Below are 26625 nucleotides of genomic sequence, written 5' to 3' on the forward strand. Positions count from 1 at the left end.
ATACATACATACATACATACATACATACATACATACATACATACATACATACATACATACATACATACATACATACATACATACATACATACATAAAACAATGTTGATTTTAGGTCACTCCGCCAGCAGTTGGCGCCTGTAATTTAGGAGAACAACACACATGCGCATCATGTATCCTGGGCTGTCTTCATACAGTGACACGTGAGATACCCACACATGTAAATGTAATTCAGGATCTCCGTCGTACTCCGACGTCCTATTTACAACGCTTTTGTGCTTAAGTGCGGCACCAAACACAGTGAGAACAAACTCAAGACGTCCTTTAGAGCTCTCTAACTAATAAACAGTAAAGAAGAGTACACCTTTAAGCCCCCAGAGTGCACCGAGTTCGTGTATTCGTGTGTGAAAGAAAAGAAAGAAAGAAAAGAGAGAGGCGCATGATATGACAGTTCATTTACCGCGCAGACCACTGTTGGACAGCGCGTGTACAGTAAAGTGAGCGACCGACTATGTCTGCGTCTTTAAGCAGAACTCTATACGGACTGCTGCATGATGTCAGCCTGCTCTCGGTCCGTGCGCTGCTCGTGTGAGAGCCGCATTTTACTTCCTGCACAGGGACAGGAGCGGGCAGAGAAAGAGAGAGGGGGATAGCGAGATGGGGGGTCGAGCGGCCGAGACAGGACTAAAAGTGATAGAGTGAGCCAGCGGACGAGACGAAGGAGGAAACCCGGGGCCTGCTTGTCTCTCCTTTTTTTTTTTCCTTTTTTTTTCTTTCTTTTTTTTTTTTTGAAGAAGAAGAGAAGAGAATCCTACAAAGTTTAGCGGTTATCCAGCCTGCCACATCTGCGCCAGCTGACAGCTTCAGTCTATGGAATAGCGACAAATCGGGTAAATATGTCCCCCACCACCACCACCCTTCTCTTGGCGTGATATACAGTGCCTGATTTGTATGACGCATAGGTTTTTACCACGCGTTACTCTCTTGATTCTCTACCTTTATTTCTCACTCTGCGAGCGGCTGCATATCCCGACACTCGCCTGGCTCTACATTGAAATCATCTGCAAATTCGCAGCTCATCCTTAAATAAAAGTTAACGCTCTGCAACTTTAATAAGAAGTAATAGGAGCTGTTACGTGGAGGAGCAAACGACCCCCCTCCTCCCCTCCACTTGAATGCGTAATGCGCGACTGTCGAAGAATTTTTTGAAACTCGTAAAAATCCGGTGTTGGATGTTGGACAGCGCTTTAACCTCAGGAACCAGTGTTGTCATGAGTGTCAACTGTACAAGTGGTAGAATTGACATGATGCTATGATGGGGCTTACGTCATAATTTTGCCACAAATAAATATATAAATAAATAAATCACCAGCCAGGACGGTAACGCAGTAAATTGCGAAGTGGCATGTAAGTCTTGCAGGTAAGGTGGTAAAAGAGGGAGGTGGGTGGGAGGGATTGTCAAATGTCTTCTCATCTCTATTAATACATTAAATATGAAACTTGTATTAAAAAAAAACAAAACAAAACAAAAAAAACAGCTAGACAAAAAAAAAATAAAGTAAAGCAATCACAAAATAGAGCAAAAATAATCAATCTTAAATAGGATTATAAACATAAAAAAAACAACGGAAATGTTGGTGTAAATTACTCAGAGGTAAGTCTGATTTGTGGTGCTGTTTAACTCACCTGAACTTTGTGAGACACATCAGACCATATACATTCAAGGCCTCGCTCCCCCCTCCACACACACGCACACACACACTTTTTCTTTTTATTGTGTGTAGAAGAGTGCAATGTGTGGCTAGCCAGCAAGTAGTTTGTGGCAGTTTTTCTTCATTTCCTGTTAGTGTTCTTTCCTCAGCAAACACTTTCTCTCTATCACCATGTTGTCATTAATGTTGTCTAAACGGCTGCATTTTGTGTATATCCAGAGGTTATTTGGATCCTAATCTTATTAATCTGAGCTTTGTAATTTAATAATATTGTTGAAAAAGTGTTTTTATTCTATTTTTTTTCAGCATCCTTGTCCCAAATCCCATTTCAGTTATGTCTCCAAATAGCTGGCTTTTTTTTTCCTCCAGAGTTAAAAGATCACAGTGAATAAGAGCATTTTTATTTACTTGTAAGAGAACATTAAAATCAATATATATGTATAGGTGCACCTAGCTACCCCGAGGCAAGACAAACACAGGTTTGTTTTTCCTTCAAGCCGGTTTTATCATACCCACGCTCAAATACGAGGAAATCATTTCTGGGGATGTAGGCGTGTGCTGCAAAGTTTTATTTTCGCTCGTCTGACTTTATCACAACATACGTGGAAAATGAGGGAATTTATTGTTCTCCTGGACGGACTGCTTCCAACAGTCGTCCAGCATTGAGTTGGATGGCTGCCATAGAGTTTGTGATTGCTCACAGCAGCTGTATTTGTCTGTTTGTGGCTGTGTGCATCTGTGCGAGTTGGTGGTGCATTAGCATGTCCCAGGATGCCCTAGTTCTATAGGCCTCTGAGTTTATGGCATTCCAACGAGGAGGCCCAGAGCTGGATGCAAGGGTGGGGGTGTCAAGAAGAGAGAAAAACTTTTTTAAATTTATTTATTTATTTATTTTTTTTTACATTTAAAAAGGGTATTAACGATAAGAATAAAATAAATGTTTGGACTCCAAGCAGAGACTATATTATTTGAATGTTTAAAAAGAAGTGTACACTGGAATGTATTGATTTCCTGGAAAGAGATTCTAGGTAGTGTAGGTCATGACTTGATAAACCTGTTAAGCGGTTGGGGAAAGAACAGCTAAAAACTATTTACTTAATGGCCATTTCCTTTATCTGTTTGTCACATAAATAAACATGAAGATGTCTATTGATGTCTAAATGTAGATTAAAAGTTTAAGATGCTGAAAGAGCAAATATTTGACATGTTTTTCTGAACTAAAAGGTGAGAGAGGCTGACCCACCTAGAACACACAAAGACAGTGTTTGGAGGGGGTTCTATAGCCAACATCTCTTTCCTATTAATTATAAAAGTAACAAAATACATGAAGCGCACCAACCTGTTTCTAGAAACAGTCTAAACTGTCTCAGTTATAGATCTATGATTTTAATTTTACCCTTTACATCAGTACAGTGATTTGCATATATTTTAAGGACGAAAGGACTGAATAGTTGTAGCGTCCAGCATTTTGAGTAGTAAGGCTTTTTTGAAAAATCAAAACAACTTTAAAAATGTGTCAACCTTTAAAATATCTTTTTCTAATTCGATATGATGGCACCCTGACATCTACACAAGTTCAGAACAGCCCTGGAGCTCCTTCGGGCTAAAAAAAAAAAAAACGCAGTAAAATGCGTTTTACTTGCAACATCCCAGCTCTTTAGTTTTTGGTACAACTTTTCATGCCAACAACTAGCAGGTGTGAATCCTAAAGGGTGTAATATGTACTTTGATCATGTCTGAACCAAAGTTTGATATAATGTTTAGCTAATATTCAGATGGAGAAATGATTTAATCATCATTGTAGATATATACCATTAAAGGAAATAAAATCTGTGTAAAAAGTTAAAGTAAAAAAGAAAGAAATGAGACCCGATGAACCATTGGATTGTTTTCATGGTGGAGATGACTGACTTTGCTTTTTGCTAATTTGTTCAATCACAGTTAGTGTAAAAGGCTCAGTTCTGTTGGTAATATAATTTTATGAATCTCGCCTTTTCATGAGTGGTTTTGGTAAAATCTATAAGTCTTGTTCATGCAAGAGGAAGGTTGAGTTTTTGAAAGCTTCCATTGGTTCATTTTAAATAACTTCTTTAGCATAAAAAAAACCCCAGACAGGAATGTTGTTTGATTGGCAGAGCTCAGAAAGAGCTTTATGACAGTGGGTTGACGAGGATATACATAAAAATAAACGATAATATCCTTTCTACTGTCTTACCTTTAAACTACCCCACAAATACTTTTGTCATTGTGTGTGTAAGTGCGTGTGTACACGTGAATCCGTCTTTTTTTCTATGAAAGTTAATGCGTGGTGCTTATCCCGCCCTCTGTTTACCCATGTAAACATGTGTGAAGGGTGTGTTTAGATGCCCATAATTTTCTTTGGACTGGAATGACTCACTCTTGATGGGTTGCGATACGGAGCACCAGTCATACATCATATTCACAAACAATAGTGAAGCGCTTTCTAGGTATTGCCGGGCTGGTTCGAGGAAAACCCTGAAGGATAAAAACCTGCTTGGCCTGTTTTGTTCAGGCATGTTGCCATTCGTGGAAAAGAGAATTCAAACAGTTAAGAGTAACTGTGAAAACATGTCCTTGTTCTCAGTGTAACTTCAGACAATTCCTAAAAAGACCGACACTAACACAACAAGAGAAGTTAAGTTGTGACAGGAACTTCAATTTAAAGGTTAATGTAAATAGATGAATTACAGGAACAAATGCTGGAAACCTCGACAGCCGAGTCTTTGTTTTATAGTTTTAATCTGCATTATCAAATACGGTGCAAACTCAAAGTGATAAACACCACACATTTACTCAAAGAACAAGCAAAGGAGTTGGTACAAACTGAACTCCAAAATTTGCAGGGGGGTTTTTTTGTATTCATTTTTATTATCTAGCCCAAGAGTGTTTTCAAGAAAAAGCCAAATGTTTCTAACTTGACAATCTTTACTTTAACATATTTTATTTATGAAATGTTACAGGTTGTTTTATGTCCTAGAAATTAATTATGAAATTAAATTATGTCTTCTTTTCACTTACCTGCTCACAGAGTTTCAGCCACACATGTTTGATTGAAACAACCTGATGACATGTTAAAACTCGTTATATAAGTTTTTTTTGTTTTGTTTTAATGTTTGGAAAGGATAACCCTGGTGCATTAATATAAACCAGTTCATGTCAGTATATGACATTTAAAGGCAGACAGAATTGGTTGTTAGTTCTAAAAAAAAGTTAACTTTTTAAAGACGTTTTTATTTCATCTTGGTAACATAAAGATTTTCAGAATGGACACACCTTGTTACATCACCAGAGGTCCTTGCTGGAGGCTAAAAATGCACTTACTAGGCTTTTACTAGCAAATGCCAATCACTGGTTTTTGAGTGAAATTACAGATTTTGCAGGTGCTCTCTTGCAAGAATAAATTAGTGCTGCCAGTCGCTATTAGGATAGCAGATGTGTCAAGATTACAGAGACGTGGCTGTTGGAACCTGAGGGCAAACTCTTGGAGACCAACAACTAATCATCAAACATTGTGTGTGCTACGTTTAAACGGCAGATTTGCTGAATCTAAAACAAACAAACAAAAACCCAGAGCTTTGACTGTCACAAAAAGTTGAATTAGCAAGGCTATAAAATTAACTTTCTGCCTATTTTTGCACTGATTACAATATCTCATGTCACATAGCTTAAAGTGGACAACGCTGCGAAAAACTGATATTAGAGATATCGTGAATTACAGCCGCCACCGATAAAGCCTGTACAAACAGCAATAAATTAAACAGGCAATATTAATTCACCTGTTTGCGTGGAGGCTTGGAATAAATCTAATTTTTTGTAGTTCAAATGTCCCTTCACCGGGTGAAACAGACGGAAGTTAAAATATTTATTTTCAATGTTTTTAGGGATGTTGCCACGCAGTACAGAGTTAGCTCTCTGTTAGAGGGAACTCCAACTCCAACTAGTTCATTCATAGAACCAGTAAGGAACTGTTTCGTTCACCGGGCCTGATTTGGAGCTAAAATACCTGTGATGAAAGAACAGGTTGTCGGAACTCGTCCTATTTGACGCTATTCGAGAAAAATAGATTCAAGAGGAAATTAAATTGGATTTAACTTTGCTTACATTCCAAAATATTATTATTTCACACCTACACCACACTGACACATATTACAGAATAGATTAGCTAATAGTGATGTATGATTGACACTACATGAATCTCTACTGGTGCTGTTTTCCTTATGTTTTCTGGTCAATGCAGACGTACTTACTAATAATTTTAATAGTTTGAAATTCGGTATAATTCGCATGTAGCAAGAGACACTGCATGCCTATCTTATTCTTTATTTACTTCCATTTAAGAGCTATTTTTTGTGACTACCACTTAACTCTGATTCCCTTACGGGGTCCTGCTGCTATTTAAGTTACAACAGTTAAACCCTTCCTAAAGAAATATAACAAAAGTCTTTTTATCCTTTTTCCTTCTCCCGAGATTTGCATTTTTCATTGTTCGCCAGCGTGCCAATGTTCCGATGTGATTTTTCACAGAAACATTTGTAACAAATCATCTAATGTATCAAAAAAAAAAAAAAGTGAGACATTTCAACTGTCAGCTGTGGTGGAACACTGTGTTTGCATGATGTTCTTATTTTTTTTAATATATTATTATTTCACTTCTTTTCTAAATATAATCTGCTATTGGCTTGAAGAACACACACGCAGAGAGAGGATTTTGCAGCCAGAAATCCAAGTTTGCAAAGCACTTTAAAACACTTATCTGTATCGTTGTCGTTTGCTGAGCACAAAGATACAGTTCTTGCTGAAAACTGTGAGAAAAATATTATAAACTGAGGTGAAAAGTGTGAGGCACAGCGAGTCGGTAAAAGCCTGTAGGAATCTTCAAATGTATTTGGCTGGCTTTGGCTCTACGTGCTTTTCAGGAAGCCTTCCAAGAATTTAGACAATGAACAGTAAACATGGCATGTTCCTAGAACAATTCCACATTAGATCTTAGGGATCACGTGGCTCTCTCTCCCTCTCTGTCCCTTTTTTTTTCTCAGAACGGACTGCCCCCACACCACACTCCATAGCAGATAACTAGCAGCAAAGTCTCATGTTCCTTGTGTACGCACTGCAGTTACACTTGACAAGGAACTGGCGCAAACTGACAACAGTGCTATAGTGCACACTTTATGGGTGTGTGTACGTGTGTGTGTGCATGCGGGCCTCTTTCTCTCTTTCACTTTGTCTCAGAGATTTCAGCTAAGTGGCATGTTTGGCTGTTGGCAGAATTCCTAGGAAGATCACATGTCATGAATGTCGTGCCTGTGTTGTGTGGGAGTATAAGTTCAGTGGTGTGATCGTGCATGTCCGTGCAGTTGTGCATGGATGGAAAAAGATTATTAAAAAGAAAAGAATGTGAAATGAAAGGCAGCATATGCACATGTGATTGCTCCAAATATTTTCAGCATGAATAGAAGCACGTACCCATGGCAGTGAATTGCAAAGTACTAAGAAGTATGACAAAGACGTGTTGCTGAAACAGTCATGAGATTGAATTCTCCAAAAGGACGGAAAATTAGATTTCTTTACTTAATGATACTTCATAGTCAATAGTGTTTTGCTTCATTTAATGGCTTTTGTGGTATCAGTCCATTAAAATTTAATTTAGCCTAAATAGTCTTATAGACAAGTTGTTTCATTGATCTTGTAATGTAATGCCTTAAGAGCTATGAAAAGTTGCAATTTGCATATTTGGACCTTCTGGCTCCAAATGTTTTTTTTTTTTCTTCTTCTGAAATTAAAGACCGCTTTTTAAATGGGGTCATTCCTATTTACAGATCTTTACGTTTCATAGAAGGCTCTCCTGACTTTGTTTGAAGTTAAACTATTAATTTAGGAGATAACGGAGGCAAACATGAGGAAATGCACCTGCACACTTTCAGAAGGACCTAAATAGAGCCACACACCAACACAGACTTATGCAAAAGTAGTCAGCGCAGAAAGAGCACTCTGCTTGACCTTTATTCTGTAGCCCACCTTAATTTTCCATGCTCGTTTGCTTCGTACCATACATAATTAAATTGCTGCAAACTCCAAGCCTCTCTCAAGGCTGCTACCAGTAAACAAAACCTGCTAATCAGTATATAAGATAATAGCTGAGGAAAGCAGATAGGCAGACCCTTCCTATGTGATGATGACCTATGTTGCGTGTGTTCTTCACGTCCTAACGGCTTGACAGAATGCCTGACAGGGCCAGCGGAAAGAGACAGAAATGTGAGGTAAGTAGTCATTGTTACTGCTACTCTTCTTACTTTCATTACCAAAGCCAAAATCAATACTGCACACACCCTTACATCCAATAAGCGTGAGAGATTTGCTGACTTGTTTGGGATTTCTAACACAGATGATAGTTCTGTGAACGTTGTGAGTCTTTCCCACAGTTCTGTGTTATTATTGTAAGGCCCCAGCCACACTTATGTTGATATTTGTGTAAAGATATCTTTTTCTTCAATATTTGCACAAAAAATAAAATAAAATCTACATCTAACGATGTTTTGAATATCTGCGCTCCAGTACGGTGCAATAATCTTGACAAAAATGTAAACGTTTAACATCTCGATGTAGTCTAAAGCAAAGTAGGATAATCCTTATTTATGGATCAATGCATATACTGGATCAGATTTTAGTTTTTAGAATAGGATAGAATAGAATCCAACTTTATTGTCATTGCACCGTCACAAGTACAAAGCAACAAAATGTAGTTTGCATCTATCCAGAAGTGCTATACAGGGTATAAATATGTATTTACAGGTGTACAAAGGTGGTTATAAAAATGAAATGTTCAGTATAAATATAATATAATATAAATAAAAAAGATGGGAACTATATGCACATATACAGATTATGCAGATTATACAGAATATACATAAATGTTAGGAATGAATTGTATTTTTTTTCCACTATGCTAAAACAAGAAGCGAATCAGAAGAACGTGCGATTTGCTGATGAGTTCATTGACACAAGTGTGAATTATTCCACAGATCACCGGTTAGCTTAAAGCAGAAGTTATCCACACAGATTGAACAAAGATACATACTTGTCTTTGAAAAGGGAGAACAGCCGTCTAATGAATCTAAAGAACTAGATAAACCGGTGTTGTCAGGTTGTTTTTGTCACATCTTTTCACTGCTGTTTTAACAGTTTGTGTCACATTAGTATATGGCTCAGGCCATGTTGTGACATTTTTAGTAATTCTCACATTTCTTGCAGCACAGACAGACACCACGCATAGTTCTCCCCCAGCCCCAATTACATATCTACTCCGTGTTACCTTTTCTCAACCTTTCCATGCATAGAACAAAGTACTGCATTTTAACTTTAATACAAAGATGTGTGTTGAATTAAACTCTTGGCCAACTAAATGAAACCCAGATGATTCGACATAAAATGCATACAAATTTTTCAGTTGAGATTGATGTGAATTATACTTGCAGAGTTTTCATTTCTAAGAATGAGCATTAGCGCTGGGATATTTCTGCACTAGAAATGTACAGAGCATGTAGGAACATGTTCTTAACAACATAAGGATTTAAATTAATTACTTCCTGGAAGCACTTGAGGAACGTCTGGCCCACCTTTAGCTCATTGGTTTGTTTTTGCTTTAGGAAACCTCCAGACTTTACTCATACCCAAACAAGCACACTCTTATTTCCCACTTTAAAGATGACAAGGGATTTATTATTATTATTTTCTTTTCTCATTTTTGTGGTTCGAGAGCAACAACCACTTTCTTAATATTTCTTTACTCATCTGACTACAGTCAGAGATACACAAGACATTAGCCGCAGCCCATTACAGTTGACATGGTTATCCAGGGTGACATGTTATTTGAGTACATGTATGCTGGCTTAGTGAGGCGCTGACGGGAAGATTCTTAGGTCACAGTTTATGTGTGGGTGGGTGAGGTGGGGGGCAATGCACTTAAAATAAATATGCATGCATCTCTGGGCAATGGGGAAAACCATCTTTCATAACACATCTTTGTGCTAGTCATCTTTTTCTTGTGTGTCATTTGAAAGTATCTTTGATTCACTTTCCCTAATTATAAAGCAGAAGACTATTTCACCCCTGTCTTGTTTCTATTTTTTAAACAAAACTTTGTGTTTTTTAATGCTGTGGACTGAATGCATTCTCTTTGCCCTAATTGAATGATGTACATGGGGCATTCAGTCATTGTGGCCACAACTCTCACTATGTCTTTGTCTCTTTGTGTGGGTGTGTGTTTGTGCATCCCTGTTTGTAGACAGTGGAGCAGTGATGCTGAAAGATGTGTCCTCATTTTTCATGTCGCACCGGACTTCTCATGGCAGCCATGTTGGCTTGCCTGATGTCACACGTGTGTCACTGTTTTTGCAGTCAGCTCCTAAACAACGACGTGAGGCCATCGAGATGACTCGTTTATTCACTCCAGATCTCCCTCTTCTCTCTGTGTCACTCTCCTGCTGTTCGCTCCTTTAGTCACTGCTGGTCTTATATGTCCTAATAACTTTTAAGCCGTCATTCGTGAGTCTGGAGGCCTTTCAGTCGAAAAGAAAGACTTTCAGTCTGGCCTAGGGAGGTAGAAATAATATCCTGTAAAAAATATATATTTTTTTTATTATTATTATTTGAAGTTTTTTCAGCTATATTAAGAATCCATATTTATTATTTACAAAGAGTTTAAAAGATTCACATATGATTTCGTTTTTATCTCACTTTAATAAATCCCAGGTAATCTTTTAAGGTAAAATTAATATTTAAACCCTTCATTGTCATGTTTTTTTTCCCATTAAATAAATTATTTCAAACCTGTTTTCAAAATATAGTTTAAATATGACACTCTCAGTTTGAAAATAATGATTATGTTTTAATTATAACATACTGATAGTCATAGCGCTACAATTTAACATAGCAGGGCATGCCAAAAAAATTTTTCTAGTTCTCATGAAGTTAGAATAAATCTAACATAAAATGATCAATATAACCTTGTTAGAGTAAAAATGCAGATGCAGAAAGTGACAAAGGCAACGAGTTGCTTTCAAAGTATTGCTGTCAACAAAATGTTTAAAAGAAAAACACCGGCAATGGTTTGATCAGTAATCCTTGACACCAGACTGACAGCAACTGCTACTTATTTAAATAGATGACTAATCTGTCAGTACCTGTCTGAATATTTGGTTAGCCAACAACTATTTAAATCCCCATCACTGCTTAATGTGGCCACACATTCTTTTCTCTGTACTACTACACGTGTACTAGTACTGCACTACAGTACTACTACATCCCACAGATACGTACATCTGCAAACTGTACCGTGTGGCATGCACATTATCATAAGATAGTCAACAAAATTGAAATGAAGTAAGATACGGAAATTGGATTATTATAAATTGATTGGAAATGCTTTTAAACACATTTTGTGATTTTGACATGTTTTTATCTGTTTGTGAAAACACAGAAAGGGTATTTTAATGACGGGTTTGTCCTGTAAACCAGCTTAGATCAGGTCAGACATGAAAGCTGCAAAAGCCTGGAAAGACTAGAGCTAGACTACCAAACTACCATTTGCAAGTTTTGAGTCAAGACCAGTCAAAGAATGCCATACTCCAAAAATTACAACTCACTTAGACCCGCTGACATATTTAAAAAGCACCTTATGCCTTTAACGCTGATTGATTCACCCCTTCAAAGGGTCTTTCTTTGTAGCTTTTGTGTGTAATGCTGCATCATGCACCACTAGCTGATGCAAAGACAATGAAAAACATACAGACATCTACAGACATCCTGTGACATCTAACCCAATTGTGGTCCCTAGGAGACATTCAGTGACAGTCAGCAGACCAGCTCTGGGTCACTTTGTCTCCAAATTCTTTTTTTCTTTTCTTTCTTTCTTGCTTTTTCTAAAGGATATGCACCATTTGATTACCCACCTAGCAAAGTGCAACACAACTGACAGGAAAACCTTTTTTTTTTTTAAGTCAGATTTTATCCAATATTATAAATAAAGAATTCACGTTGAACAGGTGGGGGGAAACAACCACTGCCACTTGCCTTTGTGTTTCTTACGATAAGCAGGGAGTTAGGGGCTTTTTGTTGGTTGCGATTTGAGCTGATAGATGTCATATTGCAACTAGGTTCAGAGGGCTGTTAACGTGAAGAATGTGATTGACATTTTCCAAGTCAACAGAGCTCACTAAATACAATTTTATCACTTCTGGTAACGATGTGTAAAAAGTCTTAAAGTGTATAGAGGTTTATCTCACAGTAAAAGGAAAAAAAACTGCCTTGATTTTAGTTATGTTTGTTATGTAGGAAAAAACATCCTATGCTAACAAATACTTGTCACTGCTGTGACATTTACTGATTTGATTGAAATATTTACTTAGGTCCATTGGAAACCTTCCACAGAATGAATGTAATTGAAGCATTTTTATTGCGTATCTTACTTTTTAGAAGTTTCTTGGAAATATTTAACTAGTAATCCACAACTTCCTGGTTTTTGGGATATAATTGTGAGATTGTCAAACATGTTTGTTTTTTTTACTTTTCAAAATGGGAAAGAGGGAATCAGAAAGTGGCTACAAAATATTATTAATCATCAAAATATGCCCATATCTTCAGTCAGAGTAATAATTATAGCTGGATCCATGACAGACAAGTTTGGATAAGGACCCAAGTTTATTTTGCCATTATCCACACAAAGGAAGATAGTAAAAAGAAAAAATCTCCAAAGCTCAAATAAAAAGAAAAACTTTATCTAAGATTATGTTTGTGCATTAAAAACATTAAATTTATTTTAAGGTTTTTAAAGGGTGCTGAATATCTTATCCTTAATTGTCTGTATCTCATAGTGTCAAAAAGGAAAAAACAAGCAAATGTTTCACACCAGAGATTTCTTTTTACATGTCTTTCCTTAAGAAGAGCACTTATACAAAGAATTACTGTTCGATATTAAATAGTCTTTAGTTGTTTAAGGAAACAATGAAGCTCTCATTCACAACAATTGGATATATGTATATGTCTTTGGATCCTGTTTTAACTAATTAAATGTGTAAACAAATTCAGTGTTTTTCAGCGTTCTCTGTGATCAGCTGCCTTGTGCTAAAGCATGCTAAGAACAACGGCACACCTGCTTTCATAACTGTACTCGCTGAAATAAATTATCAAGCTTCTAAATAGCAAACATCCAAAAAACTGTACAGCCAATTATCTCTTTCGTAAGCCAACAGACTCCCTGCAGTGGCGTAATGGCTGTTTGGAAATGAGCACCTCGGAGATGCACACCAAAGCTCCCCCCCCCCAAAGAGTAAAACCGACGTCGTTGTCAAAGTGGAGTCACAAGGCAGAGCTGCAATATCCTAACTGTGGGGCCAAGGGCGAAGCATGTGTCATGTTTAGTTCACTTTGTTTTAGACTTATCGGCTGTCATGCACATAGCTTCGCAGGCAAACAAAACTACATAAATTCCCAGCTTTTTTATTTATTTTTTTCCAGAAAATAGAACTGTGCAACTTAGTTAATTCAAATGCAAATTAGTGCTATCATTTCAAACCACTAAATATTGTCTTTATCGGTTGTTGAAGTTTCGTTTCGGCTTTATTGGGATTTTTCAGGCAAATTTAAGGTTTAGTTGTTAGCGTAGCATGCTTTCTATATAATGGACAGATAGCATAAGTTGAACTTTGCTAATTCTGCTTCCCAATAACAGACTGAAAGGAAGGTTTATGAAGCGCACTCTAACATTCAAGACATTTTCTAAACTGATTAAAAAGCTTATGGAATAATAAGGTTATTTTGACTCTGCTAGTGGGTCGGGACATCTCGAAGGGATCTGCAGAAATGCAGTTTTCGCAGATTAAAGACGAAATCTACGTATATGTTCTTTATTTCTAAAAGGTTCCTGTTCAACATGTTATTTCTACAATGATCTACATCCATACAGAAAGAAAAAATATCCAAAATATTTATACAAAGGCTGTAACATGTTATCTAGAAGACACTAAGAAGAATGATAGCTTGCTGTTTGAAAATTGAAAGTGAGGTTAGAAGCTCGGCTATGGCATAAATGTTTTCAATCAGCTGAAGTATGTGTTACTTATAAGAAGATTAAAAAATGAAAACAACCTGCAAGAATCTAATTAAAACATTTTTTAGCCATTAAAATACAGGTTTTGCAAAGCATCAATTTGTTGAATAAAAAAAAGAAAAAAAGAGATTTTGGGGGACAACAAATGCTCTTGAGCCCAAGTCTAAACTCTTACATGCCTGTCACACTTACAAGTACCATATTTATTCATTTGATAACTATCTCCACAGACAGTTGATAGAGAAAAAAACAAGTTATAAAATTGGCAAAGGTAGAAGAAGAAGAAAAAAAAACTTCCTGAGCCACTTAAAAATTATACTTTGTCGGCAACAGCAGCACATCATTCCATGTGCTGGCAAAAGCGAAGCATAGTTTCATCATTTTCTATGTGCCAGCATGAAATGAAGTCCCTGAGGCTGATTCAAAATATTCATGCAGTATATATTTGACTCCTAACCATCACATGGCAGCCGTGAGACTGCCAGCATGTACATATGTATACTTTTTAATTAAAATCCTCCTTAAAAGAAGACATGTCATGTGGCAGTCATGACTTGATTTATACTGAAACTTCACTCATTTATTCAACGACTGGAGGGCTTTCTCTTCCTTACTTTTCTTCTTATGCTGCTGACGTATGGCTTCCCTTAAAGCCGTAACTTTAGGGAGTTTTTGGTCTTGTGTCAGTGGTGATTCAAAATGTCTTTTTTAGGACGTGTTGCTGCAAACTGGAATGACCCTCAGGCCCCCGTGGTGCTGCAACTTGTGCTCGATATTACAAAAATCTGCACACAACCTACCTGTTCTTCTCATGCCATCCTCTTTTTGCTTTCTTATTATTTGTCATGTGCAAAATGTCGCTCCACCTAAAAATGGGTCCCGTGTAGATGTTCGTTGGTTTGGCCTCGTTGTGCAACTTAATGAGCTTCGCCTGTTTCTCCAGAAGTTGGTGACAAATAAAACTTACCGTGTTTTCATGCTTGTCTCTTCCCATCAGATGAGTTTCTCAACTCTTTTAACATTTTTCCAATTGTGTGATTCTGCCTCATTTCCCTGTTCTTTTCTAACCCTGTTTTCACTGTGACTGTGCTATGTCAGCTTCTCTTTTCTTGTTTTCTGTTAACATCCTCCACTCCCACTACCTCTTTCTTCCCATCTCCTTGAATTCTTACTTTGCCCGCTCTCAGAGTCACCTTGTCTCCGCTCTCATTTAAGACTACTGCTCTCATGTGCCTTTTAATCCGTCTCGCTCTTCATCATCACTTTGTCTAACTTTCCCTTGTGTGCCCGTAGTCTGTCATGTATGTTCAAGTGCATTTGGAGTGACATCCAAATGTCTGCCAATGTTCAACTGAGCATGCACTCCAGTTCGGTCTGGGGTAGTAACCACTAAATTGATTTTATCCTAATAAATGCCAAGAACCAGGGATTAAGAATGTCTTTGCCTCTAAGAGAGCCACTCAAATTGTAAATGGTCTCTTTGAGTTTTTTTTTATTTTTTATTTTTATCTGCTTTAAACTGTGACAAAATACTTCTTAATTCCAGAAATTATCAGCCACAACCTAGTTTGTTGCAAACTCTTAGCTTTTGATATTTTTTGGCTTTTAAAAATTGCTCCATAAAAATATCTTGAGTGGAACGTTGTCCTGCTTTCATGTGGTTTGTAGATTTTAATGGCTTTCCAAGGCAACTTTTTTTTTCCTATCAACTAAAAACAACTGCTTTCCTTGGGCAACACATGATACTATGAGGGAATTATTGAAAAAAAAAAATAGTAACAGCTTGAATCTGTCCTCATCTCGCCATCTGCTATAAAAACAACCTGATAAAAGGCATATTTTGACCAAGTTGTTCTGGTCTGCATTCTGGTTCTTGGATTCAGTAATTTTTATTTATTTATTTTTTATAAATTTTTTTGCTTTGTTCATTTGTGTTTCACTTGACATTCTGGTTTAGCCCATGTTTATGACATGTTCTTCTGTGACTTTCTCATTTATCTGTATCATACGTCTTGTGGCACTCAGCCTTTTGAGCTGACTCGTCTCCAGCGACTTTTTAACTGTTGATTCAACTCACCTGGTCCTGGTTTCAACCAATCACCTCTTCTGGACATTTCAGGCCTGCGTATTTCTTCCGTTCCTTGCTGTACCCTCTGCTGTTCATTTGTGGTTTCTGGTTCTCTTAAGCGATACTTCATGTTTCAGGTATTTGTGTAAGTTCTGAACCTTATTATTTAATTAAGAACCTTATCCTTCAACTCCTGTAGTCTTATTTTCAACTGGATCCACCTCCAGCTGCGTATGACATGCTAAGCTATTATTATGATCATTGGGTGTAAAGGGTGTTAAGAGAATAAAATCATCAACTTCTGGCTCATTATATTCTCTTGTGCTCCCGGATTCAATGATTCCATGCGTGGAAACAAAAGCCACACGGAGATGATAGTCAATGCTCCACATCATACATTTTCAGAGTTTAACATTTAAAAGTATAAAATCACATTGACAACACAGACATTTCAAAACACACTAAAACACACATTCATTTACCTGAGACAAATAGAAAAGAAGAGGAAGGAAAGAAAGAAAGAAAAGCAAAGATGTCTTTGGAGAAATTGCAGAGAGCAAAATCTGATTTGTTACTCCTGTGTACAAACTTTTATATAAAGGCGTATTCTTGTCTTTAATATATTCAAATAAGGCGTATCTTTGCTCATCCAACCAGGAGCTGTCTCGGACCCTATTTAAAGTTAGAAACTCCCTGCAATTTGTTTTCAAGATCTAACATCAGTTGTCTCCTTTATCTAAACAAAGTGGAAGCGGAGCTTCTCCTCCACTGGCCTGAACTCCTGCTGTTTTATGGCTTTTCACAGATCAGTGCGAAAGCTTGAACTTCTCCTGATTGTTTCCCACACAGACAAAGGGAGAATACAAAAGATCTTAGCAAACAATCTGCTGTAACTACAGGTAACATAAAGGTCAATAGGGCAGAATAAGTTATTAATCTGAAAACTATAATTATGCTATTTCAATCAAGACATGTTGCTAAGATTTAAAACTAGCATATTTTAAATTTATTTTCTTAACAAGGGGAACGCTTTATGCTTTCACCCAGCATAAATGTCTTTGAGACATTTATCTTGTGGGAAGAAGGAAGTCATAATTCCCCTGACTGGCCAACAACACTTGACTACAAAACATTGAAGTAGTCCACACCATTTTTAATTATGTAGAAGAATTTTTGGTGTGCAGTAGAAGAAGGAGACAGGGAGAAAATATGAATTACTAATGATCTAAGTGATGAGAATACTGACTTGCAAATTGTTAACGCCTAACAACGCTTAGGTTTTTTTTATGATCAGTCATCAAGCTGCTACTGGGAAAGGAAAGGCCTGAGCATCTGTTTGTCCACACCCTTGCCAATGTGAGGGGATGGAAACAGCTCAGATTACATTAAAAAAAGAAAAAAAAAGTTTTTCTTAATATTGATCCATTGAAAAGTTCAATTATTTTGACCACACAAGTTTTTGTTTGTCAGGGTTGAGTTTAAACAGTCCTAGTAATACTGTTTTGTTAAAAAGAAAAAAATCTAGTATGCTTGAACTGATCAAATCTGAACCGGATGCTTATACATTATTATTTAAATGCAGCTTGAGACTGACAAAAACTTATTTTAGTTGTAAAAGAAAAACACAGAAAGTGAGCATTTAAAATGATGAGTATGAAAAATAAATCAAAATGTCCTGTGATGATGGTGGATTGTGATCAGTAAAACTGTTCATTTGTGGAAAGTAAAGTTGGGCAGGCTTAGTTTTTTCAAAATATGTCAAAACTCTTGTCTCTTGAGCAAATCTGTCGTTAGACCTTCCATTTATGCACTTTGAATTATAAGAATTAAGCTTTGAATCTGTCTAAATTTCTGTGCTTTCAAAAGTCACCAAGGTGTCTTTAAAAGAAATGGGTGCAGTGGCTCAGCACTGGTGTTTGACTGACCTACTTCATTTGGAAACCACAGAAGTCTGCAAAACAGGTTTAAATCTTGATCCTTGATTAGGTTTACTCACAAAATGCAGTGAGTATAACTCACTAAATTTGAAGATGCGAATCAGCTTCAATCTACCACAACCATGGAAGATATGTATTCATTTACTAAAATGGAGTCAGATGTTCGGCCAGATGTAATGGAAAGAACTCCTTCCAAAAACTCTGCATTTTTGGCTCATCTGTCAACAAATTAGCTTCCTAAAAGTTTTGAGGATCATTGGGATGTTTTTCTGTAAAATGGAAACAGGCCTTTATGTTTTTTTGACAGGAGGTTCGCAGCTCGGATCTCCCATGGATGCAGTTTTTGACCAGACTCTCTTCCTGTCAAATCATTCATGCTGTCGTTGCAGATGTTGCTATAGGTTCCTTTGTGATCTCCTTGTTCAATTGTCAAGTTGTTGCAAGGCTGGAAAGATTCACCACTGTTCCATACTTTCTACATTTGTGGGTAATGGCTTTTGCTGTGGTCTGCTGGAGTCCCAAAGCTTTGAAAATGACAATGTAACCCTTTATAAGGATTTTGTTTCTTATCTGTTCTTGAATTTCTTAAGATCATGGTATGAAGTGTTGCTTTTTGGAGATTTTTTTACCCTGCTTCAATGCTGTCAGGCAGGCTGTATTTTAGTGATTTCATAGTTTTAGGGGAAAGGTAATAATCAGTTGATGGTGTGTCAGGTAAATGTGAACCAAAGAAAATATTCTCTAATCACTCTAGATATGTGATTTACTAAGGGAGTCAACTATACTTTCAGACAAGGGTTTTATTTTATTTTTTTTACTTTTAATAAATTACATCACCATTGGTCACTACTTTTTTGGATTTGCTTAGGTTACTTTTTCATGGCATTTGGCAAATAAGCATGTTTGTTCTTTTTTTTATTTTTATATTTTTATTTAGATCTTTGAAAACCAGTCAAATCTATCTACTTTTGGGATGCAGGAAAAAGAGGAACGCCTTGTTCCCATAACACAAAGTGTCTAAACTCTACAGCCTAGCATTGTGACCCAGACAAAACACAGCAGGGGTTAGATTCATTCAGCTATGAATTCAGTTAAGAGAAAAATAAGTTAATTAAGGTGATAATTGTACATAAAACCCTTGCTGACTTGGGTTTTTAAAAGTGAACGCATTATCAAAGCGCGATTGTTGTCTCAGACAACATTCTTTCATTGGTCTAAACTGAAAGTGTCTTTTTTTTTTCTTCTCCTCAGACACAAGATAAGCCCACATCGTCAGCACATATAATTGGTGCATATTGAGTGAATGCAAGTGGAGAGATAGCAGACAATGTTCAGCCCACAACAAATCATTTCATAGTTGTCTCTTTATTACGTAACTGTATGAATCATAGCAGTTTATTTAGATTTTTTTCCCTTTTTTTTTTTTTCACAGCTATGTGGAGACAACTTTATCCAGCAGGGTCTATAGACAGACAGTTACACTATAAGCAAAGGCAAAGAGTCTCTCTCTCTCTTTCTCTCACCGACATCCCATAATGATACTCAGACAGACTCAGGCAGACGCCTGCTCAGTCCCGATTGGTAGAACTGTTGCCAGGGAGCGTTGCCTTCTCAACGTGGATAGAATCTGTTGTCTGGTACACTTTAGACATGAGAACAACTGCAGGATCTGAATATTTATAACAAGGGGACTGTTCATATTGAGATTGTATAGAAGCAACATAAGCAAGAACGGAGGGCTCTGATATTGTTCAGACTCACATGAAACTTTTCACGCGGTTAGCTCGTTGCATTGGTTCTTGCACTTGAAATGAGACATTAATCAATGCTGTTACTTCTCTGCGTGTCCTTAGGAGATAATTGTTGGAGTTGTGGGTAGGTTTTCACTCCGTCTCCATTGTGTGAGACCCGCTTTACTTTAAGATTGAACTCACTCGAATTATTCAAAAATAGCCCAAAAAAGGCTGTAACTTGAGTTAGTTTATGCTTAACCCTTACCCTATTGTCATTTATGCAGCTACAGTAGAATTGGTAATTAAAATCTGCCAGTGTATGCGTGATTGTGCATGTGTTTGTTTGCCATCTGGAGGATCCTCTCGTGTCTTCGTATTATTCAGATAAGGCTGGACCTGCTGCTACGCTTAATAACACTGTGCGTAGGTATGAGTCCCTAATTAAAAATGGATGCAACACATTTCGAAGAAAACAGACAGAACGCAATCGGGGTAGCGTTCTGTCGAGTTTATAAAACAAAATTTTAAAAAATAAAATAAAATCACAAAATGTCTGCACAGGCAAAGCGCCAGAAGTCAGAGTCGGGCATATAAGGATGATGGTTATTAAAACATGTCTTAATTTGCTAGAAAGTTTGAAAATGGGAAAGCAAACTTTCCTCGGGTAATCAGAGCAAAAGTTTTGACATGCAGATTTCGTTGGAATTTACGTGTGTAAATGCACATGCGCACCTTAAATTTTTCTTTTGCACATTTTCCTCTGTAATGCATGTGTTCCTGTTTCTTATTCATTCTGGCATACATTTGCATAAATATGCAGCTATGTGTATATGTGCTATGTGGCACTCCACTGTCCTGTCTGCCTGACTCAACATATTCTCTGCTCTCTCTCCTTTGCTCTTTCTCTCTCCCCCTCCCTCTTACTCTTTTCCCTTTCTGCTTCAACCCCCCCTCCTCCAATCCCTCCCTCCATCCTCTCCTTCCCGCTCTGCCTGGCTGGCACGTACATGCATGTCTGTAGACTCTGTACTGTGCTTGCTGCCGTGGCACGCGCCAACCTCACTGCAATGCAGCCCTGTGTGCATTAATTGGCAGAGAGACAGTGGGTACGTGGTATGCAGGATGGGAAGGGTAGGAGAAAAGGGAGAGGGTGCTGGGGGGGTGGGCAAGAGGCAATGTAAGGACACAATAGTAACAATAACCAATAGACAGACGAGTGGACAAGCAGTCTGGCAGCATCCCAATGGGACAGACACACAGACAAACAGAATGTGTATTGCTGAGTGTGCATGGGGAGATTACCTGACCGTGTGTGTGTGTGAGAGAGAAAGCGCAGGGGACTGAGTTTATGTCTGTTTGCATTAGCATGTTTGCGGATTTGTTTCTCTGGCGTTTTCACAGAGCTTTTTTTGTGTGAGCTCACTCATGTGTGCCTATATGTGGCGTGCAGATACCACACACTCAGTGGCTAAGCTCTCCCAACCAAACTCACTGACTCACTGTATTCAACCCTCGGTGATATCTTCACTTTCATGTTTCCGCTGTGACTGAGGAGAGTAAAAGTTTGCTCAGTTTAAAGTGCAACTTTCTCCACCTGAGGTTACTTTGGCAGAGAGTGAAATGAGTGTGTCTTGACACTTTCAGGGAATGCGCTCCGATGTAAAAAAAAAAAAAAAAAAAAGTTCTCTGCGTCAGCGTTTTATTTATTTATTTTAACGTTCCATATTCAAAGGAAAAAAGATGGAATGAGATTCTGAAGGTCGTGATTGCTCTCATCTCCTAAAATTTCTTTAGAGGGAGCTGTTTCCATCATGCCTCTCAGTTTTAAGCTAGCATGCAAGAATAGCAACTTTTGTGAGTATACCTACTTCCTTGCAGAAATGCTCATACCCGGTCAACCATTTTTATGTTTTGTGTTTTATTGGGTTTCCATTTAATAGATCACATCAAAGCAGTTCATGTGACATGAAAGGAAATAAAAAGTGGAGGATGCATTGGAGTGCTGCAAGTCTACCGATGCATCACTACCCGTCTGAGATGAAAGGTCAGACATAGAGAGCCAAGACACCCAAGGTAACTCTGGAGGAGCTGTTGACAAGAAAACTTTTAGTCTTCCAACTCAAGAAATCTGGTGACTATGTAAATTTGGCAAGATAAAGTCATTGTTGAAAGACATTCAACAACAAGTCCTAAATTAAACATTTGCCGAGCCACGTTGGGAGTTTAGCAGATGTCCAGCAACATACTCTGGTCATAAGGGGGCCAGAGTTAAACTTTTCTGGCCTACATGCAAAATGCCACCCTACACATCACACAGAAAGGTTGCACAATTCATGTGTGTCAGCCTACTGGGAAATAAGGTGATAGCATCACCATGTTGTGGGAAGGTCTTCCTTCAGCATGGACATGAAAGCTGGTCAGAGTTGAAGAGAAGTTGGATGGATTAAATATTTGAAATAGTGGAAGTAAACCTGTTACAGAAAACCAAAAAAAATGAGAGTGGGAAGTAAGATCAAACTTTGAGCATGGTAACCCTAAACCTACAGCTGGACTTCCAGTGGAATGGTTTGATAAAAGACTGACCCAATCAAACTCCAGACTTAAATATCAATGGTTCTGCGATGGCAGGACGGATCAGGAGATTTATTGATGGATGGATTTGTGCCTCTTCTGCAGCATTTCTCCACCCTGCAATGGTGGGTGGAGAAAGAGCTGAGCAACAAAGTGAAGCTCGGGATTTAGGAGTCAGTCACCTATTGTCATAAGCTATGGCTCATTACCGGAAGAACGAGATTGCTGATACAGTGATTTAAGTGAGTTTCCTCTGTAGGCTGGATCTAAGAGAAGAGACAAGGTGAAGGACTTCGCCGTTTGGGGGGAACTTTGTGTACAGTCACAGCTCCTCCGCTTTGAGGAAATCAGTTGATGTATCTGATCTGGAGAACACCTGTTTAGTGACATTGCCCTAAAAAAATTCCATTGTAATTGCACTGAAAAGTGGTTCTACAAAGTATTGCCATAGTGGCAATGAATGCAAATGAAAGTTTTAAAAAGCATTTGTCCTTTTCATTCTAGTGCACAATTATGCGCCGCTTTATGTTGGTCTTTTACATTAAATCCAAATATAGTTGAGCCTTATAGCTGCATTATGAAAAAAAAAAAAGATATAGTTGCAAGGGTGTGAATACTTTTGCGGGCAGTATGTGTTTACACAAATACAATAATACATTTGTTGCGCATCCATCAAAGCAATTTGCATTTTTTTAAGCCTCCCACACAGATCTTCATGGTACTCATCGTCTCCGATACTGAGCTTCTCGTTGCCGTTGTCCTGTCACCGGCTGCAACATCCGTCTCCTCTCATCCACGTCAAGCGACATCTATGGAGGCCGTTTTTTTTTTTTCTTTCTTTCTTTTTTTTTTCTGTGCTGGCAAAAAAAAGTAACAGCAGAAGCAGAGAAATGCCACCTAAATAAGCAGAGCTACCAAAGCGGAGGTGTAAATTAATCATTTAATTTATCAATTCATGTGCAAAATAGGGCTTGTGTGGAGACAGTGCTTTGCTCTGGTTGTGTGTGGGTGTTTTGGCAAGAGACGTCCTGGCATGATTCAGAGAACATACACGACACTTGCTGAAAAGTAAAAAAAAAAAAAAAAAAAAATCTCTCTTTATTTGTCCCCCGCTATTGTCTCAAAAAGTGGAAAACACCTCTCGGCAAACTTTTCAAACCTTCCAGTTTAACGGCTGGCTGAGTGAAGGAATGATGCATTCTCTACAGACTTGCGTCAAAGCGGCAATTCAGAAGTTTCACTATTCCGTGTCTAATTAATTAACAGCGTGCACGACCTCTGCAGGCTTCTCTCATTTCTCTTTTGTCTGAGTCATTCCCCTCCCTCTGCTCTGTCGCACCGTATAGACATCCGTGTTAAGGGGCATGTGGCAGAAGTTGCTTCAATCTAATTGTCTTTCCCTGCTCGTATTGTCCTCAAATGACTTTCTCTCTGTCTCAACTCCCCCCTCCCTCCCTCAGACGTTCTCTCTGCCCAGTCGCTGTCTCGGTCTGTAACTGTAGCCTGTGTTTTTCTCTCCCTCCCACTCCCTGCGACGTATAGATACTGCATTGATCAGACACACGCGCGCAGACACATGCACACACACACTCACCGACCCAGCCTCCCACTCCTTTCATCATTGATTCGCCCTGCTCTTCCCTCTTCTCTCGCTCTCTCTCCTCTATATTCTCTTGCTCCTCTCTTCCCTCTGTACAGCAGCACTTGTTGAATTCAGCCCTCAGAGAGTAGAAAGCAAGGAGAGATAATGATAAGGAGGCATTGAGACGGGGCTGGAGCAGACCGCGAGCAGAGAGAATGGGGTCTTGGAGGACACAAAGATAGGAGGCAGGAAGAGGAGAAAAAAAAAAAAGTCATAGAAGCTTCTCTAAGGCAGACACTTTAGGTGAAAGCGGGAGCTGGCCAGACAGAGGGGAAACATCAGAGTGCTCTTCTTGCTGTCTGTACTACTCCTCATCTGTCCTGCTCCCGACTCTGCTTAAAGCAGAAGACTCAGAACTGTCTGTGCTAACGGTGAGCAGTATTTCTGCGTGTTAGCAGAGGAAAAGTTATGATGTGCTGGTTTCCTCCAGGTGAGTGCTTAGGTGCCAGGTTACACAGTAATTTCCCTATGCAGCCTACACTGCCTGCGCCTGTGTATCTATGTATGCATGCACGCTTTTATGTAAGTAAGCCAGAGTGCATGTGTGTCTGTATGGAGTTCATGAAGTGGGAGAGAGAGAGAAAGGGAGGGGGAGAAAGAGAGAGAGAGGCTTTGTGTGTTTGTGTGTGTATGTCTGTGTGTTAAAGAGGCGGTGACATTTTTTCAGTTTGTATTCCTGGAAACTGCTCTGCAGCATTGCTCAATAATGAAACTACTGCGTATATGTATGTGTGTGTGTGTGGGTAGGTGGAGAGACAAAGACAATGATACAAGGTTCATGGAAGTAACGAAGGTGCAAGTTTTCCTGGAGAATGGGCTGTGAAGGAATTCAAGGAACTGTCGGCGTTAATGCGTAAATAGAAAATCTGTCTATTCGAAGCTTATAAGGGGAGCAAATGCTGACAAAGATGTAGCGTCAGCAAAATGAAGGAGAATCTATGAACTCTGACATGAAAAACTGTCCGTACTCAGTGGATTTTGTTGCTGAGAGAAAAAAAAAAGTTATTGTCAAGGCTATCTTCCAGGCCATCAAAGTCCAAGCTGCAGGGAAACTGCTGTTCATGCATGACAAGCAATACGTGGAATGAGCCTGAGGTTTCCAGGAATTAAGTCATGTCAAACAACATAGCCTTAAGAGGTTTCACAACATTTCTCATACAGTAGGCATGGCGTTGTATTTTTTTTTTTTTCTCCTGTGGAGTGACTTGGCTCCTCCTTCCTCTCTCCTGTCTCAATCTCTCACCCACTGTCTTCGCATATCCATCTTTCTTTCACACTCCTCTCACTTCTCCCTCAACTGTATTCGTTTTCTCACTTAATTCCATCTCAGTTTCCGTCTTTGCTTCTTCCTTTCAGTTGTCGCTCCTTGCATCTCTCTCTCCTCTCTCTCTCTCTCTTACTCTCTCTCTCCCTCTGGCAAATATATTCATATTTCACACATTGTTTTACTTTTGTTTTGTTTTTTTCCTGCTAAAAGATGTCCTCCATACATTTTTTGTTTTGCCTGTTTTGATTTTACAGATGTCTTTCTTGGTGGAAGAGTGAAAATCTGAAAGCCCATCTTCCTCTCCCCCTTCAGCCAACATGTCCCAGCTGCTCCATGTGGAGATCCCGAATTTTGGAGCCACGGTTCTGGGCTCCCTCAATGAGCAGCGACTGCTGGGACATCACTGTGACGTATCCATATTGGTAAAAGGTGAGTAAGCTGGATTTTTTAAATTATTATTATTATTATGATTATTATTATTATTATTATTATTATTATTATTATTATTATTATTATTATTATTATTATTATTATTATTTATTAATTAGTAAATTTTGCAGAGATGTTTTTAATGTCCTTCTCTGGCTGAACCAGGTCAGGCTTTTAAAGCCCACCGGGCCGTTTTGGCAGCCAGCAGCCTCTACTTTCGTGACCTCTTCAGCAGCTCAACCAAGACCCAGTTTGAGTTGCCTTCCTCAGTCACACCTGCTTGCTTTGAGCAGATCCTCACATTCTGCTACACAGGGAAGCTAACGATGGCAGCGAGCGAACAGCTGGTTGTCATGTACACAGCTGGCTACCTCCAGATTCAGCATATAGTTGAACGAGGCATGGACCTAATGTTTAAGGCAAGCTCACCTCACTGTGACTCGCAAACTGCAGGGTCCTTGGAGGAGACGGGATCGGAGCCGCAGAGTCCTCTCAATAATGGTATTGGCCTATCAGTAGCCAGCGTTCTGGGAACCCAAAGCTGGTCTACGTCGTCCCTACTCTTGCCGCAGCGTAAAATTAAAATAGAAGTGGGTGACCCAACACCGATTTCCACACCCTCAACACAAACCAAGATTTCGACCTCGGAGCTGGGGAGCCGGTTGGCCAGGGCCTTCTACACAGCAGCTGGAGGGCCTGCCATTCCTGGTATGCCTACCTTCCACCTTCAAGGAACCACTGGAGGCGGAGCCGGGAGCGGGGCGGGCGGAGGAACAGGTGCTGAAAGGTCCAGCCCAGGAGAGTCGAGCCTTCCCACCACAGACAGCCCCACATCCTACCAGAATGATGACGAGGAGTTTGAGGAAGAGCCTTATGACGGGATCACAGAGGACGCCTACAGTCAGATCTATGGACGTCCCACTAACCCCTATGGGAGTGAGTACAACAGTCCAATCTTACGCTACTTGTCATTACAAAAATACTTTTGCAAAGCAAAAGATTATACATTAATTAGATGTGCGACTGATTTCCAGTCACCGATTTGTTAAGTTTAAAGGGAAACCTTTTTGATTAAAGAACTCTATCTTTTTTTCCTAATTTCTGCATATATATATATATCTATATCTATCTATCTATATATATA

At 38.7% G+C, this 26625-nt stretch overlaps 1 protein-coding gene across 4 annotated transcripts in view; it reads left to right on the forward strand.

Moving 5' to 3' along the window:
• The first annotated feature begins 431 nt into the window (after positions 1-431).
• Positions 432-26625, forward strand: part of nacc2 (NACC family member 2) — a 37483-nt gene continuing 11289 nt past the window's right edge. The window contains exons 1-3 of one of the 4 annotated variants that reach the window (XM_008424407.2): positions 432-888; positions 25365-25481; positions 25647-26417. In XM_008424407.2, the coding sequence (XP_008422629.1) occupies positions 25370-25481; positions 25647-26417 (883 nt within the window). In that variant the 5' untranslated portion in view covers positions 432-888; positions 25365-25369. Of the gene's footprint in view, positions 889-23688; positions 24216-25306; positions 25482-25646; positions 26418-26625 lie in introns of those variants that run through there. The other 3 variants (XM_008424403.2, XM_008424402.2, XM_008424405.2) reach the window with 3 other exon arrangements.

Source organism: Poecilia reticulata, linkage group LG12 (assembly GCF_000633615.1).
Source record: "Poecilia reticulata strain Guanapo linkage group LG12, Guppy_female_1.0+MT, whole genome shotgun sequence".
Taxonomy (NCBI): domain Eukaryota; kingdom Metazoa; phylum Chordata; class Actinopteri; order Cyprinodontiformes; family Poeciliidae; genus Poecilia; species Poecilia reticulata.